At 30.3% G+C, this 20,095-nt stretch overlaps 1 protein-coding gene across 1 annotated transcript; it reads right to left on the bottom strand.

The window, feature by feature from the left end:
• Nucleotides 1-510: 510 nt before the first annotated feature.
• Nucleotides 511-1,545, bottom strand: TRIADDRAFT_51534 (uncharacterized protein; the record flags this gene model as incomplete). Its single annotated transcript, XM_002107697.1, has 1 exon — nt 511-1,545. One exon carries the CDS (start codon nt 1,543-1,545, stop codon nt 511-513), a length of 1,035 nt encoding a protein of 344 aa, XP_002107733.1.
• Between the last annotated feature and the right edge of the window lie 18,550 nt (nt 1,546-20,095).

Genomic DNA, 20,095 nt, shown 5'->3' with positions numbered 1-20,095 from the left:
CAATTGAGTATTGAAAGGAGATTAGGAAATATCTAATTTTGTCTTCATTTTGCATCATTTCCACCTCAATCAACAAATTAAATAAAATTACTGTGCAATAGATTCATTATTATTACTGATGTGATTATAATGTATTTAAAGAGTGTTAAGAAATGTCTAGTTTTGTCTTCAATTTGCGTAATTTTCACTTTAATCAAGAAAGTGAATAAAATTGCTGTGATAAAGATTTATCATTACTAGCTATGCAATTACAATGTCTACATTTAATGTTCTAGATAGCGGAAAGACATCGATCATTTCCTTTTCATTGGATACCTAGACTTTAGTTGAATTTTAGTTGTCCTATTCCTAAGTGGAACGACTTTTCATCCATATTAATGCGCTTAATTCTCCTTCCCTTCAAGAAAGATGAAAATCAATTTATCTTATGTCAGTGATTAGGATGGAGCAGAAAGCCATTCAATTTGTTCAGTATGGATTTTCAAAGTTGAGAAAAATTTGCCATATGTATCATATACTGGAAGTGGCTGATTTTCGACGATTCATAATATTGATTTGATCGATGATATAGCTATCTCGTCTGCCAATAAGGTAAAGAAAGCGTAAACGATAACACTGGCATGATGTTATACAAATAATTGGGTTGTGTGATGTATTAAAGATGGCAAACCATTTACATAATGCTAACGGCAATATAAATTGTATTCCAGTTAGTTTAGTAAACATTAAAACTGTAGTAATGACAGTATAAGGTAACCAACAGATGATGGTCATGACTAAGATTCCAACTAAAATACGCAATGTTTGCAAATCATGACTACGTAAAGCTGGATGATTTGCTGTTGATCCATGGCGATTACGTAAATATTGGACATCTCGAAAGATGGCAATATAAATGATAACACTAGCTAAGATGGGCAAGCCATGCATTAAATTTTGTGTAGTATAGTAAAAGCGAGGATAGAGACCAGAGTCGTTCCATTTTGGTCGACATTCTCGTGTTAATATAATAGGCTGTCCATAAAAATCAAATTGCTTAGAATAAAACATATCGGTATGGAGTTTAATAAATAAGGGAATATTGCCTAGCAAGGATAAGCACCATACCAATAGAACGATGGCTAGACTATGATTAATTTTTAATATAGGGCTTAACGGTTTAATAATGGCACGATAGCGTATAACCGAGATGACTAATAATTGGAAGATTGATACAGTAAATAAGACTTTCTCACATACAGGAAGTATAAAGCAAAGAAATGCGCCTAGTGGCCAACGATGGAATAAATAAGTGGATAAACGATACGGAATAACAAGACATGCAATGAGAACATCACAAAATGCTAAATTGCATATAAAAATATTGGTGACTGTCTTTAGGCCACCAGTCATATTTTGATAGGCCAAGCCCATTAATATAATGTTACCAATCACAGCGACAATAAAAGTGATGATGTAAAGCACCGAAAGAAGAACAAGACTGCTATGGCTAACATAAAATTGCATCCAAGGGATACTTGTGGTATTATTAGGTTGATGAGTCATTTCCAAAGCGATGTACCGTAATAAGGATAGGGCAATCCAGGATATGAAGAAGGAAATTGCAAGCAAAAGCCAATCGATTCTTCTATCAAATCAATCACGTTAGAATAGTATTCCAAATGATTTTCGATGCGATTATCCCGTTAATAACGGTAGCTATTAGAAAAGATTTTCGAAACTTTTATCCCGTCTAGAACGGTAGAATATAAATAATTTTCGATACTTTTATCCTGTTAATAACGAGAGTCCGCTGTTAGAAATAATTTTCGATACCTTTATCCTGTCAACAACGAGAGAGTCTGCTCTTAGAAATGACTTTCGATGCTTTTATCCAGTCAATAATGATAGCCTGCTGTTTGCAACAATTTTCGTTACTTTATCCAGTCGATAATGATAGCCCGCTATTTAAATAATTTTCGGCACTTTATCCAGTCTATGTTGATAGCCTGCTGACGGATATAATTTTCCACACAAGGATCCAGTCAGTAACGATAGTTGAAATGATTTGCAATCGATTTGTAAGCTAATTTATTTAAGTTGGCAGAAGTTTCATAAAAGATTTTTAACGGATCGATGAGGAAAAGAAATAGAAATGAAAAATTGAATGTTTTCCAAATGGATAAACTAATCCTTAGGTGTGATTCCTAAGGTGATGATCGCTCGTTGCGTCGATACTTTGTGGATAAATTAAAATTTTTGATTTCTAGATCGTAGAGAAATTCTTATTTCAATCCAATAATTTAACTAGATATAAGCAGATAAAAGTCGATGAAAGCCTTAATCAAGAGTTATTGCTTAATCAATGGGTAAAAAATCACTACTACCTAAGATGCAGATCCACGTCTCGATTTAAAGATGTAGGCAAAAATTCCTGCGTTCAATAAGCTATAAATCACGAGTACATCAAGATGCAAGTCTCGACGTTAAGCTACCGCTGAAATTCTTTTCTTTAACTTGTTTAAAACCACAAGAATCTAAAATGATCTACGTATCCAGAAATAGAACTAAATTCCTACTTCAACAGACTTAACAAACACAAGTACATCCAATCCACGCCTCGATACCAAGACGGAGCTAAAACTCTTTCAGTCAACTAATTTAAATTCAAAATGAATATAGAAGACAGATCTCGATCCTACGATGAAACTCCCGGTTCGATAGTTTTAAAAGTACAAGAATAGAAAATGTGGATCCACGTCTCGATGTAAAGGGATAGAGCTAAAATTCCTAGACTTCACTGGCTACCACTATCACAAGCTGGTAAATGACTGCAAGATCTCTTTATTAATGTCCCTCGTAGACTTTTTCACCACTCCGATTAGCCGAAAGCTGGTGAATAGTTCAGGCCTTCCTTCCTAGTAATGGAAGCGCAAAATGAGCCAATTCTTCCTTCCTCTTGAAATAAAATGAAGTTCGATGGACGATAAGGCTACGCCGGTCAATAACGTTGGATGGAAATCAGATCAGAGCGATATTGCAGATTGAAAATGCTATTCTGTTCGATTGGAATAGTACTCAAATCTTGGTGGATGAATAACTACCTATTCAATAAATTTGAAATTGAATCTGTAGTAATCGTGGAGGAGCAATGATGATATTAAATCAAAGGCCGTCGGCGACATAAAATATAATAATATTGTCCAAAACCAGGTAAAAAGGAGAAAAAACCAATTCCTTTTTCTTTACACTTTATTGATTGAAATTTCCTTCTTATTTTCCACTCTTTGTTGATTTTCAATCAGTGCGATGTCAATTGAAGTCTATTAGTAAACGGCGATGATGATGAACTTCATCAATAGCACTGCACAGATTTCTCTTTATAGCTTGGAAGGTAGATTAAGAGAATATCAATCCAGTAATGAGCTATAGATCCACTTGGTAAATGGACATTAAACTAGCAAACTTTTCTATCGTAGTTTATGAGTCATTGAAAAAAATTAATGCTTAATCAATGGATGATGATAGGGGACGGCTTCTTGAGAGGATGATTAATGAACAGTTTAATCCGTAGTCTCCTTAGTTAAAATCTTGCCAAGGAGAAGGAAACAAAGCCTCTTCGACGTTTCTGAAGTAATTGAAGATTAATCGATTTCGATTCGTTATGAAGCAATCAAGGCTAAATTATTCATCAGAAATTGGTAAAACTTTAAGCTGGATTAATTTAATTTATTTTTGCTCAATGAATGTATTATGGTGATCTAGACGGCTTCTTGAGATGATAATTAATTAACAGTTTGAACCCGCTAGCTCCTCGATTAAAATCTTGCCTAGTCAGAAAGAAATAAAGGCTCTTCAACGTTACTGAAGCAATTGATAGTTTAATCGATTTCGATTTGTGATGGTGAGATCAAGGCTAAATTATTCATAAAGAGAATAGTAAGACTGTAAGCTTATTCCATTCAAATTATATTTTACTTACAAAGAAGTGTTTTTAAATAGCTTGCCAATACGATCAAACTTTCAACCTTGAATCAGAAATAGAGCTAATATAAATTATTCTCCATTTGACCTGTGATCTTTTCCTCGCCAATATTTTTAGTAATCAATATTTTATTGATTTGAATAATAACTATATAGAATCAATGATGGAAATAATAAAATGAACTAAGATTTCAAGCTGAGTCTCATTAACTACCACCTAAACTGTTATATAGGCCTTGAAAAGATCACAAAAGAATGAATATCAGGGTATCCTGAAAAGGTTCCATTGAAAATTGTTAATGGCAGACATAAAACAATACAACCAATTTGCTTTCCATGTAATAATTTACCAATATCGATGACTTGGCTCTGTTCTAATGGAGAATTAATCCTTGATGCACCGCGATAGAATAATAATGAAAAATGCCTTGCAGTTTAATCGACTTTTCGTTGACGTAGCGTCTTTTGAATATAGATCAAAAAGAGGATTAATGGATCCACTACCGGCTAGAGTATTCGTCAAGGGAATGAAGAAGAGTATGAAAAAAAGTTCTTGACTCATTCAATAATGGCTTCGTGCAATACTGTTTGAAGATTCAAGACTCCATTAACTTTTATCTTCTAAAATAGCACTAAACGCCTTTTAATTTCAATAGACTCGAATCTAGCTCGTAGCTGCTTGACCACTTCGCCTTTAAATAAGAAGAACTAAAATAGAAACGATTTAATTTAATATTCAAAAAGGTTGAAGATGGGTATCCAATCTTTAATCGATTTGCTATGCGATACCTTGAAAAAATATTGAGAAAATTACAGATTATTAACTAGAAGAGCCAACTTTACTTTCATAACGTTCAATGGCGAAATCATCACGAATATATTATTAATAATAAATGGAGGAAAGAAAAATGTCAGAGAGTATTCCTATATCGAGTTAGTTGGATCGTGTTTTACACCTAGGCGGACTAATTCATCTCTAGTAATCGAGTTTACTAATCAAGGTAAATATTTTGTCTACAATTTTGACGGCAGAGGTGATAATGAGCGGTAGTAGCAAGTGGAATGTTATTGATGTAAGGTAGAGAAGACAATTACTCTTCTCGCTTGATTTAATACAATTATATTGGTAAATTTTGTTAGACTGAGATTGGCGAAAAGAGTTTAATAGCAAAGCAACAATAGATTACTATTTCTTATAGTTTAGGAACACTTTATCGGATTGAATGATTGAGTGGATAGCAGATGCAATAATAACAACAACAACAGCAATAATAAAAATAAAATGAAAAAGAATTTCTGCCTTGAATTTGATCGCTACTACTTCATCATCTAGAAATCAGTGTTGAATAGATAAGTTACTCTAGTTTACTATGTATTTAAACTTTAAAGGGATCATCTTGCCGATAAAGAAGAGAGTAAAGTAATTGTCATTGATAAAAAATAGATTGCTAACTGTAGTTTACTACGTATTGAAATTTAAAAGGATCATCTTACCGGCAAAAAAGGGAATAAATTAATTGTCATTTATAACCATTTAATAGATATTTGCAAACAAAATCTATTTCTCTCGTATAAATTACGGGTATATTGTCTAACTACTTGAAAAGATCAAATCATCCGCTGCCTATGAAGGTGTAGATGATAGACATATGTAAAGTTTTTAATGGACAGATTTGATACAAATAGAATTGTTAATGGGAAGTAAAAATTGAAAATATACTATAGAACTACTTGAAAAGATTACTTTATATATATATATATAATGGTTGTAATGGGTAGATAGATTATATTTAAAATGGAGTTGTTAATGGGAAGTAGAAGTTAGAGGTATGATGTAAAAACTACTTGAAAATATCGCTCCATCTTGTTGACAAAGAAGAAGTAAAGGAGCTGATAGTGATAAAGCTTTAATTAGTATTTTTAAAAATTTAACTGCTCATGTAATAAAGTAAAGTCGATGATATTTTCATATTAAATCTTTTATTAGAGCATAAAATTAGTGATGTAGAATAGCTTAAAAATAGGGCGTCATCCTGCTAGCAAATTAGTCTGCAGTAATTGATATTTATGGCTATATCTATGAAGAGCATAAAATTAGTTATATAATGCTTCAAATAGAGCGCTATCGTACTAGCTAAGAAGGCATAAACTAGCTAATAATATATATAATTATAAATCTACCCTTGGAAGGTATGAAAATTTGAGATGTAGAACTACTTCAAAATATTAGGCTATTTTAATTACTAAGAACGAGTAAAAGTAGATGATACCAATAAAATATGAGTTAATATTTTATATCCCTATTTATACATGACAAGTGCAAGTTTAGAGATATACTTGAAAATATCATATCGTCTTCCTCGCTAAGAGCAGTAAATTAGCCGATATTTATGTTTAGAAAATATAAAATTAATCAGGTACAACTACCTAAAATATTAAAGAATTTTCCTTCCCATAAAGGATTAAGGCTTATGCTATTTCTAAAATAAGGGTTGATCTAATTTTCATTCAGTCTATATATGTATGAAAAGTATAAAATTAGAGATGCAGAACTACCTGAAATATCATGATGTTATGCTCCCTAAGATGGAATAAAGTAGCTGATGATAATAAATTTTGCGTTGATTTAATATAAAATCTACCGTATTTGTCCATAGGAATTATCTCTTTAGAGGTGGAACTGATTCGTGAAATTGAATATTGTCTATTGTAACATAGGATTATTTCATACTTCTGTAATCTACAGGGCCGATAACTATTTATCAAACACGATTAATTCTTTCCTTTTCTCGCTTAAATCTTTTCGTTTACTGATCAAAATAACTCCGTAAAATAACAGTCCGAATAACTGTTTGTTGGATAAATGCTCGTCGTTGTTGTCAATAATATTAACATTCTACGGATTACTTTTCCGATAAATTTTCAATTCAAATCTTTTAAATAATGAACATCAGAATAATAAATCGTAGCCTATTTAATAGTTTAGACAATCCTCTAAATTGATTGTACTTCATAATATATAGTTAATAGTTGCAAGAATAAAATCAATATTCAACTAGAGACAGGGAGGGAGAAGAGATGCAGACAGGTTAAACAAATACAAAAAAATTGATTCCTATTATCCAAATCAATTGTCCAATAACATTACCTAAATCCGACTATTAAGTAATAAATAAATAGGATAGTACATCGCACTGTAGAATATCAATTACCGTCAGAACCATCTGGACAATAAAATAGATGATAGTTTGATAATTTAAAAAGAGACAAATGAAAATGTAATAATATACAAGGAATTTAACTTCTATTTAGGATACAACTCTAATCTAATTCATTCGAAAATCAGTCCAATCACAACAGAATAGAAATGGCTAGACCGTGGTGATAGAATAGGCAATGAAAGCGATAAAAACGTGTAGAAATTAAAACAAAATTACGAAAAAAACTCTAATTCAACAGTATCTGTAAAATTCTACTTTAAAGATCGCCTTCAAGGCTAATTTTAAATTATTATTTGCAAATGGTGATAGTCTATCTACATAAGGAAGTAAATATCAAATCATAAAGAATCGCTTACAGAAACAATATAATAATTCAAATCAAATCAAAAATTTATCGTCTACGTATAATGTTGATGGGTGCTCGAGTAAAAAGAGGAAAGTATAATCATAAAAGAATAACGGTATAACCTTTTTCATCAGATATGAATAATGCATGGAGGCGAAAGTAATGAATTATTTTACATTATCAACTGCGCGTATGATAGAAAAAGATGAGGAATGGTTCATATCTAACGGCATTCTTCGGCTAAAATAACTCGAGTTTAAACAGGAAGTTAAAAGACAGCTTTATCTACGTTAAAAGTATCTCATTAAAATTACATTTTTCAAGTACTATTACAAATATAAAGTGAAATAAGATATCGAGTAAAAGCAAACTATATCTATCGATTGAATAGTAGATAGAAAATTTAATTGGTCTACTCTACTAGATTTCTAGCCTTGACAGTACAAGCAAACCCTTTAAAAAATTGACTACGTACAAAGAAGTTGCAAGGATCTTAATGCCGGAATACTATATATACTTTCATGCTCCAATAGAAATAGGGCCTAGATCAAAAGAATAAAAATTGAACATAAACTGGAGTATTATCGGGAACAAGCCGATAAATTTAGCGTCTATACAACTGAAAGAAATTGCAAGTGACGAGACATTAGCCACTATTCTAAAAGCCGCAACTACTACTATTAAAACTACCACTACTACTTTATAAATGAATTGCTTGGGCTTATAGCAGAGATATTCATAGTCTAGCTTAGAAAAGAGACAGCAGATAATGGAGTTTACCCTAGATCTATAGATTATAGGTATGAAAAGCTAAATGCGATTAGGGAAAAAGATAGATTAATGGAGGTAGCTGAAAGACCGAAAAAATTTGAACACGCTTTTACAGATAAGATTGAACGAGAATTCGAGTATTCTGATTAATTACTACCAATAGATGGGATAAATACAGAAGCTAGCAATACCTTTGCCCAAATTGGGTATTTTAAATGTTGCTAAATTATTTGAAATCATAATAATGTAATATCTATGTTTTACAGAATAAACTAGGCTAGCTTTGAGATTGCAAACCGGCAAAATCGTATTGTGTTTACAGTTAGGATAGGAATTTGCAAAGGTTATATTATCCATTGACAGAATTGTTGGCCCAATACGAATAGCGTTTACTATGTAGCAGTCTTGCAATAGATTGATAAAAATGGAATGGAATTGCTAAAAACTTCACCGTAATTAAAAAATGATCAAATGAAAATCGCGACAGTATGCATGAAAAAGAAGTGAATAAAATAAGAATTGGCTTCTCAACTTAAGATTATAATTTAACTTAAAGGAATCTGAAAATTTTGATGTTTCAACGTATACTGTATAACAGGGCTGAATTGCTACTTACTACTGCAAGGTTCAAAATGGATCAGTAATAGCAGAGAGAAAGTGTTAAAAATATCGCCGTATTTAAAAAATTGATCAAGCAAATACAATCAAGCTATACTTTATAGGAAGCTAATGATGCAGGAGTAGTCTACTCAAGCTAAGATTGTACATCAAGCCAATTGAATCTGAGAATATTAACTTATATAAATGAAAGAGGTTAATAAACTAAGTACTAATGTACTCTATAGTTTGAAGTGAACGAATGAAAGCAGAAAAGAATTATTAATACTCCACCATCATCAGAAATTGGTAATAAAAGCAGTAAAACTGTATTTCGATAGAAAGAGAACGAAATAAGGATGCGCCGATCAATTTAAGATCATAGATCAATTCGGATTAACCTGAATATTGTGAAGCATATCAATGAAAAATTACTGAGTGCTCGTCTAAAATTTAAAATAGGCAAATAAAAGGAGATAATGTACATCTTGATATCTAAATATATGTGAAGTTAAGAAGGCGCTGATAATGAAATTAAAGCATTTAGTTCAAGTTAAATTCTTCATTCAACTACGACAAATCTCGGAATATTAATGTGCATAGAAGAAGCAGAAACAAATTGCTAAACATTCTATTTTAAGAAAGCTTAAATGAAAGTACAGTAGATAAACCACTAGTATCGGCAAAGCCAAGAGATTAAAATAGGCTATTTAAACTAAATTTAAGCCCAACTCAAAGAAATCTTAAAACACTAATGTATACGAACACGAAAGTAAAAAGGATCGACAGAAAATTGCTAAATACTCCTCTAGAATTTAAAATAGGCAAATAAAAGGAGACAAACTGTGTTTTAGGTCTTCAACTATATATGTGGTTGTGGTTGAAAAGGTGATAAAATTAGAGCATATTGTTTAAGTCAGAAATTATAACTCAACTACAACAAATCTAAAAATTTTAATGTGCATGCAAGAAGTCGAAAGAAACATTCTACTTAAGAAAACTCAAATAAAAGTAGATAAATCAGGAGTATCAGCAAAGCCAAGAGATTAGAGTAGGCTATTTAAACTAAACTTATAGCCCAACTCGAAGAAATTTTAAAACATTAATGCATATGACAGCGCGTTAGTAAAAAGAGTTGACAGAAAATTACTAGAAACATTCTACTTAAGAAAACTCAAATAAAAGTAGATAAATCAGGAGTATCAGCAAAGCCAAGAGATTAGAGTAGGCTATTTATACTAAACAAGAAATTTTAAAACATTAATGCATATGACATAGCGCGTTAGTAGAAAGAGTTGACAGAAAATTACTAAATACTCCTCTAGAATTTAAAATAGGCAAATAAGAGGAGACAAATTATATTTTGATCTCCAACTATAGATGTGGTTGTAGGTGAGAAGGTAATAAATTAGAGCATATTACTTAAGTCAAATTATGATGCAACTACAATAAACCTCGAATTTTCAGTGTACGTGTAAGAAGCAGAAATTATTAAATATTTCACTCTCTTAAGTAAGTTCAAATGAAATAGACAAATCATGATTATCTGCAAAGCTAATAATATTATAGTACTGTAGGCTATTTAAACTAAATTTATAGCCCAACTCGAAGAAATCTTAAAACGTTAATGTACAGGAGTACATAAGTAAAAAGGGTTGACAAAAAATTACTGAATACTCCTCTAGAATTTAAAATAAGCTAATAAAAGGGGACAAACTATATCCTGATCTCAAGCTATATATGTAGTTGTGATTGAAAAGATAATGAAGTTAGGGTAAATTTTTTATGTAAAAATATGTTTAAGCCACAACGAATTCCGAATTTTTATGTGCGTATAAGAAGCAGAAAGAGATAGCTAAATATTATAATTTATTAAAAGAGTTCAAATGAAAGTAGACAAACCATGAGTATTTGCAAAGCCAATGAGATTAGAGTAGTCTATTTTAAACTCAAATTGTACCGTAACTCGAATAAAATCTTAAAATACAGACGATTATATAAGTAGAAAGGATTGATAAATGTTCCTCTCTTTTAATCATCATTGAGAAATGACCAGCTAAAAGGCAGGCAGTTTCAATATACTCAACGCGAGCTAACAGTATTAGGATGAATGAAAGTAGGTAAATCAAGTATATAAATGGAAAACTACTGCAATTCTAATAGTTTGCTATGGTTAAACTCATAATTTAGTCAAAATGGATCCCCAAATTTTCATTTAACTAATTATTTCACGCAATATAGATGTTATCAATGCGATTACTGCTGGTAGTATATATCCTAAGATAATAAATAGAATAGGATCAAACTTGGTGAAATGTAAATTTTTAATTGATAGGAATGCTAATTGGGAAAGAATAGTGACTAGACGAGCTAGTAAGCAGTAACCAATTATAACATCATAGCAAATCTGCTGGTCTATTCGTTGCTTAATATTTAAATCAATACACGAAACCTCGGGAATTACTTATACTTCTGTTTTAATTTGAAATATAAGCATCGATTGGAATAATGAATACTATGATATCAAATAGAAGAGTAAATGTAATGCAGGAAGGCTTTATTTAGTTAGAAAACATTAATACTCAGACAGTATACGGAAATTTTACGGATACAGTAAGACTTCATAAATAATAAGATTAATAATAGAAGATATTGGTGAGTGATAGCTGGCACATGAAATAGATTAATTGGAACCCTTCTATTAATGCCTATAATAGTATAGATTGAAAATATGTGCAAATAATGTAAAGGTCATAATTATGAAGATTTTAGTCGTTACTTGCAGTAGTTAGATGGAGACTTCAATAAAATATAGAAATAAATCGGTAAAGTAAAGTTTTATTTCACAGGCATAAAGAAATGAAAGGAAAGTATTTCTTTCTTACTGAGAGAATAAATATTTTAAGATTTTAATTTTAAAATTTGATGTTATATCAATAGACGGATGAGGAAATAGGCATGAATGAGTTATTAGACGGAAAAATAAAAATTTAAAGTCATGCAGAGCTAACACTATTTGTCAATTGGATGATTACTAAAAAGAATGTTGCACTCTTGCTAGTTTAAAGCGCAAACATTTGCAAGGATCATAAATAATCAAACTAATAGACATAGTTGATACTTATTTCCTACATAGTTTGATAAGAGTTTAAATTATATTTAAAATTACCCGATATGAACATTCATTTCATTCTTAGCTATTCTAGTGATCGAAAGGTCGATAATTTTTAAAATCTTTATTACCTTATAAAGTTAAAAAGCCAAAGTAAGGAAAAGATCAGGGATAATTTCCACAATATCCAGATGATATCGGATTAATTTCAAGATAATACCAATGAGAAAATATTATAATAGTAAGGGATGGAATTGTCCTCTATCTTTGCTTGATTTGTCGATCAAATTATAGCTTTATTACTTACTAGATGATTAATTTTTGATATAAGTTCATTGAAAGACTAACGAAAACGGATTTGACATCATCATCATCATATTGATTAGATAAAATCTGTATGTGAACTAAGCAAGGCTTGCTACGTAGTTGAAATCATTTAGACTGAAATTAATGATGTTTATAGCTGTTAAAAACGTTTGCAAGACCTTGACTTGTTATTATTATTACTCATCTATTTTTGATAATATATAGATCAATCTCTAATTAATAGCCAAGATCAATAACAAAACATTTTAATTTAATGTAGACAATACATTTGATTCCTTGAAAGAATACAACTAGATTTTGCAAGCTGAAATGCAATCTATTTATTCATCAATGATGGATAAGAATAACCCCTTCGTCACGCCGTTGTCTTTTCAATCTAATTTCTATCCGTTTCATAAACAAATGGAATGAATAGAATAAAACTTATCGATTAGAATGATCCAATGGAGATCTACTAATACTTTGCCCTATGTGCAATAACGACAATAGATGCAATTACGGACTATTGGTTAACATCTTTCCATATCTAATTAATATTCAGTTCTTAACTATTTCTAATAGCAAGTATGCAGATAGTATTAAAGGTAACATCTTTAATGAATTATTAATAACGTATTCCAGAGTTAAAGCAATAAGTTCTATTTTTGCCTTATGTCTACGGTATAATTGATCACGATTATGAAAGAATAATATTAGACTCTTTCATGAGACTAAGATGGATATTTGCTATTTTAATATGGTAAAATTAGTTCGATCACTCAAAGAAAGATGAAAAGGATATTAGAAGGATATTTCAATCGAAATATCCTCAAAACTGCTTGTAATATTGTCGTCATCATTATAAAGTCATCTATTGCTATGAAGACGAGTACTATTAATTTATTTTTTGTCTATGCAGTCAATTGGACTCTAATAGGACAGGGCAATGAAGATAAATGGAATAGTATAAGTATAAGGAGATCTTACATTAAGTTCGTGTCTCTATCCAACTTTTGAATAGTAGTAATAATAACCATTATGGAAATAATAGCTAGAAAGTAAATATTGTATTTATAACAATTTTATACATCGTCCTCACGGAGAGCAAGCTCTTCTTTCCATAAGCAATAGTAAATAAGTATATTTAACAATGTCAATAATGATCATTAATAAAATATAAAATCAAGCCAAACTGTCATCATAGATGGCAGATATCGCGACTAATATGCGTGATAGCACGATTTTCTAGCTAGTTACCGTAAAATCGATAGAATGGCAAAAGTTAGAGTTCATCTGATTGGATGATTTTATAAATTCACCGTTTCGCCATTAGTTTCTTCCCCCGTCAATAAAACCTATATAAGGCATTATTTAACCACACTTTGCTCATGAATCAATAAATAAATAATCCATAAGTAAATCATTCAGTCATATATTATTCATCAGTTTTGAAAAGTTATGTGGTAAAACTGTAACATTACAATACATTGGGATCGAAAATGTCCAAATTACCTAGAGGAAACTATTAACGAAATTCTACTGACATCAGAATAATAACAACAACTGGCATTTAAACCAATGGATACCGTGGAAGAATTGAAACGATTGTCTCCACATTAAATAATCGATTTTCCCACGGAATACAAATTTTAATCTTTATAATTAGCGATATCTACATTCTATCATTTTGACAATAAAATTACAGCATATCCAAATCTATTTACTTTATTTTACATCTTGGTGATTTGTCACTATCTTCTTGGAGAATATTTCAACGCTTCGCTTGACACAAAATATTATCGCGACAGGTTTACTTTGATAAGCTATCGCAACTACTTTATTGCAATAATAACGACCATTAAAGAAATAGAATAATAATCATCTCACTAAATACTTTATCCAAGACTTTTTCTAGATCTGTAGGAATATTTCTCATTAAAACAAAGCTATTGATCTACCTAGAAGACAATGGTAACTAGAATTTAAAAAATTAGAAATACCATAAACTAAAAAATGGCAATAAAATATCCGATTGAAAAGCAAGCAAGTAATTCAATTTCCAATACACAATCTTAGTATTTTCGGTAACCAAGGTAAGAAAATAGTGATGATTGCTTGTCGCCTTTGCATTTTAATCAATAATTTGATTTAATCTTTCTCTGTTTAATCTGAGCATTGATTTCAGGCAGCTGCTTATGTAATAGGCTAACTTCTTTATTAAGATACGCAAAATTTAAGACCTCTGTTGCAGATTGTTTCTAGCTTTCCAGTATGTGTTAATTGTCTATCTAGTTTCACTATCAACCATAGCATGAAGAATGATTAAATTTGTTTATTCGAGATCGCTTTCGGTTTAGACTCTATTAAATTGGATGATTTCAGCTGGTGAATACTTTACTTCATGCTCTATTAAATCTATTGAATCTTCCCTGTTTTTAAATGCAGCAATAATTCAATCGATCACCATAATAATTAAGCTACTATTACGGTTAGAATTTTAGTACAGCAATTGATGATCCAATAATAATATTCTATTAATGAATTTTAAATAATTTGTGCATAATTATAATTAGTCAGTCACTACTAGTATAGGGATATAGCTGAAGTAGAAATTGAAATAAGATAAAATATTAGTGGATATATCAGCTTGTATAATTCAAGATATATCAGCCTATCTACGCTTGGTTACATAGAAAAAAAATACTTTTAAATAAGTAACCAAGTAGCGTCTAGTCATGATTTCGAAGAATCCTATGACAATTGATATTTTGGATAATAACTCATTTTTAGTAAGTGTATATTTTATCGGCGTAATACAATCACTTTCGGCATCCAGGTAATCTAATTAATCATCTCTCTGTCACAAACCAGCTTCGTGACAAGGATAACGTAAAACAAATCTCTAAATTACTATAGTCTCCGGGTTCAGTATCCCTACTCATAAGAATTTAGACGCCTTTGATTCTACGTTAAACTCAACTAGACAATTGAGAACTACTTTATTCAACTATCTGATGAGCTTATATACCCTTCTACAGCAGCTAACATTCACGAGCCATCTTATAAAAAGACTTAGGTGAGAACATCTACTAACTAATTTTTCACAGTCGGATTACAATATGTCCATTCACAGAATCATTTCAGTGCACATTACAACACAGCATTAAATTTACTGTAACACATTTATAATTAGAGTAATTCCTATTGTGAGTAACTAGTTGTAATATATTATCACTATAATATATTAACCAAATTTAGATAGCTATTTCTTCACGGTAGTTCGTATCGTGACTCTCTCATTTTGCAACGACTTTTGCATACCGGATAATTTCATGCGTGTATGATATTTTATTGATTAGATCTAATCGAAGAGAACGCATACCAGTAAATTTTTGAGTTACTGCCATCATAATTATTTCTCTTCTCTTTCTTACGTATGCAACAATAAAAGTATAGGCAACTGTCTCAATGATCTGTTAATAAACAGAGGTCTAGAAATGGTTGCTTAAAATTCTACATTTTTAATAACGATTTTATCAGTTAGCTTTTGTAAATTTTATATTTCACTCTCTTACCAATAGCAGCAGCTATATAGCCTATTCCTCTAAATAATAATTCAATGACCTTTAAAGCATCATAATATTTAAGTTACTGATAATAATTGCTACCAACATCAGCTGTTATTTGTTGCCTAAGAATTGCAATAACATTCGTATATACGAATTATACCGGTAAAAATATGCGGCATTATCAAATCTTAAATTTTAAGCTATTGTAGCTATTCTATCTTTCCAATCAGTTCACCAGAATAAAACTGCTAACTCATGCAAGTTGCTATAAATTAGTCAAGTCGTAGAATTGTTAGTAGTAAGTAGTAATAGCAATACTGTATACTCCTTTATAAACCTGTGCTAAAGGTGTCTGTAAGAAATGGTAGAATGAAATGGTAATATCAGATGTAAAAAACTAAGTTAAACTACCAACAATTGAAGTCCAAACAAAATAAATTAGGGGAAAATACCAGTTTATTATGGCCTTAATAACAATCTTAGCAAAATTCTTAAAGGAGTAGCAAAATACGGGCTGAACTACTGCCTCAACCAACAAAATTATCAACTAATGAGATGACTCACGATTATTCTAGACTTTTCTCGTCTTCTCTATCTTCAACCGCAATAAACTATCAAACTACGTCACCTTTTATAAGCTTTGCAGAGCAGTTAGCGATATTAGACTATCCAAATATCATTTTTAAGTATTCCAAATTAATCTAGCAATCAAACACACATGATAAGATAAATTATACCCTAGATTCCCGGAAACTACTAAATTAATATAAGTATAGTTTAGCTAGAAGCTGTATATTTCTACAGTATACCCTAAGACGAAATAACAATCTTAAAATAGAATGCAGATCAAACGCTTGGGTTCATACTATATGAAATTACAAAGTAATATTAACTTCCACTATAATTAATGATCAAAGTTAGCACATACATGTTCTATTAACTAAATACATCGCTTGAATTACAAACTCATAATATCTAATCCTTAAAATAATTAGGCTACTGATTATCTTAAATTCTAATCCAAATAATGCAGTCGGGTTTACATTATACTAAGATAGTAAGTAAAATCTACTGTTAGTATCAATCAAGTAAGTCTTATTTTTAAAGCTAGAATACTTATCACGATACAAAAACTAAGCTAGAATAATTACATTATAAAAACTTGATTGGGAATTTTAAAAATCAACCTTCATTACAAAATGCTCTCTAGCAATTTAATCTACTACTGAAATAACTATTATATGGCAGCATTCTTATGGAACTTACGCGAGCTCGTGAAGCATAATAAATATTTAATTGATGCGGGTGAAATCTATCAGGAATCATATCCGAATGCATAATTTTATTTGCTACTAGCATATCAGTAATCTTAGATCAGTCTATACCAATATTGTATGCATTCTACTTTACATTTCACACATCCTCTCTAACGAAGCTGTTAGAAAGTCATATTAGTCTTGCGGCATTGCAAATATTACGCAAATAAATAATGAAGAATTATTCAAACAGAGATAAGTAGAAATGGCTGTCAAATATGCAGTAACTACTCTACATATTTTTGCCTTTATGCAGTATTAACATAAAATGTTGGTGCTTTTAAATTGATAATCGTAACCATGGCTACAAGTTATATAGGTCTTATAGATGCTATAACTTAGGAGAGTCTTCGCTCGAAAATACTTATAAGGCAAATACTGACTGATAAAACGAAGTCCCCCCTGCAGTAACCCATTTCGATTCGAACGGCTCTAAACCGAGCCGTAACTAAAGGTACTGTGTATGCAGTAAAAATAAATTGTCAATGGGTCCATTTATCTTTAACGATTTTAGCGTGCAGCGAAGGCGGTTACAAGAAAAGCATGTAGAATAATCAACGATTGCATACATGACTAGAAATCTTTCACTGGTGATAAACAACAATCTGAAATATCGATATTTATTATCCACGCTCATGCATAAGTGAATAGCTAAAATTTATAAAGCCATTATTGCAGCTATATATCTTTTCTGTCCAATACCGACTAATTTAATATGTTAAAATATTTAATACGAATATCAGACATCATCCAATATTTTTGCTTTAAATTACGTAGTACTACCTAATTTTACAAACATATATTACTTGAATACCAGGTGTTATTTAACCTCTAATGAATTATACTACACCATTTCATTTATGATGCAATTAATTTGATATAGCGATGTATTATATAATATTATACATCACGGTCTAATTTAATAGGTAGGAAATTAATTGAATATCAGGCTTAATCAATAGTGCATTATGGTGTGATGAAGATGTATATATAACCTTATTGTCTACTTTAATTTGAAATTATATAGCGCTATCCAGGTCTTTTTATATTATACTATTAACACAAAGACATAGTTATTTTGCTTCTCATATGACGATAATAATGATTGTTTAAACCGTAGGAATATACGGGTATATAAATGTGTATAATAATATATTTAATTGCACGTCAGGAATCGTTTGATATCGCTTTAAGAATTTTGGCTGCAGTATCTAGATTTATAATAATCTTAATCTAAATACCAGATATTATCCAAGATAGAATTGTGGAATTATGTAATACTATCTACTAAATTTCATAATATATTTTAATTTATATACTAATTGTCATTGAATATTGCCGTGTAAACCGTACAGTACTAACTAGTTTTAGAACACATTCAGTCTGAATACCATTATTGTCCAACACAGTATTATGAAAATGACGTAGCGCCAGTAAACTTATAATGTGATTTAATATGAAAATTTCGGTACTTTTCCATATCGCAATATAAATCATGGTAATATCAATATTATAAATATCTTTTTATTTGAAACTTAAGCTCTGTTACATATAGTAGTTATGAAATTATCCACTAACATTTAATTTTAATACATATTTAATTGATTATCAAGTATATTAAGTATATTGTAATGTTATATGTAATAAAATAGAGATCAAAATATATATTTATCGAAGACCAATCTTGTAAAGGTGGACTTTTGCGCAAATGATGGTGGTAAATGGAGCGATTTGAGTAAACTTAATGGTCATTACTTTTGTTTTGTAAACGAGGTATTTACTTCTTATTTGGATGATTTCAACGTAAATATCCTCTCTGGAGGATAACTACATAACATATTTTGATTATGGTACAACAGTACAATCAAAGCGTACTTTAATCATTTTAAAATCTAAACTCTAATCATTTGTCTTAAATGTTCTTTTCTTAGACTTAATTATGGTCGTTACATACCGTCACTTACCTATTCAATATTGTCATATCTAATTTATTGACCAATATGTTGCTCTAATTAGAATTTATAATAATTTAATATTCTAACTTATAGTAAAATTCTTGTATGTTCCTATATGAATACAATCATAAACAGTAAACACTTAGGCAGCCTTATTTCACAACCCTATTAGTACATAACAGCAATACCATAAGTGATCATATGGCTCAACAATATCATTCATTATCATTTTATTTATAGTTATCCATTTTTACCGTTTAGTATTTATGGGTATTTTGTTATAACTAGAATCAAAACGTTTTGATACACCTTTCAGTAGACTTTTCGGAGTTCAAATAAGTACGATAGAATAACATCGACATTCCGTTTATAAATTCAAGCGATAGTAGATGTTATATGTTTAATGATAAATTTTAATATTTTCTAACAAATACAGTACGTGCATCGTGAACATCCTATTTATAAACGATGATTCATAGTTGGCGAAAATTACATAATTCCATAGATTTTGTTTAGTTTTTCCGTAATAACATAAATATCCTCCTACAAGGATTGTAATGTATAATATAACTAATTTCTTGAGAATGCCTTACTTAGATTTTGTTATCTATAGCTTTAACTTCCTTAATCTGTATCATACAAGACAGGTTGAATCTGCAAGCGCAGCTATTTAATATACTGTATAACCCATACAATTCATGTGTAGTAAAAGGACTAAAAGTAGGGTCCTTTGTAGTTTTTTAGTATGTAATTAGTATTATTTTACTATAGAAAATACCTAGAAAGTGATAGTGTCTTTAAGTTTTACCCTGCCAAATCATCATGTCGCCATCTTTTCTTCTTCATTATTTTACAAGGTATTATATAGATTACTATAGAAGTAGCCCTATAGAGCAAATGCCTAATCTAAAGAAAGGGCGTTTGATCGTCTATTCAAAT

This window comes from Trichoplax adhaerens, genomic scaffold (genome assembly GCF_000150275.1).
Source record: "Trichoplax adhaerens TRIADscaffold_1 genomic scaffold, whole genome shotgun sequence".
NCBI lineage: Eukaryota > Metazoa > Placozoa > Uniplacotomia > Trichoplacea > Trichoplacidae > Trichoplax > Trichoplax adhaerens.
Note: the sequence above shows the minus strand (reverse complement) of the source record. Positions and strands in the feature narration are given on the sequence as shown.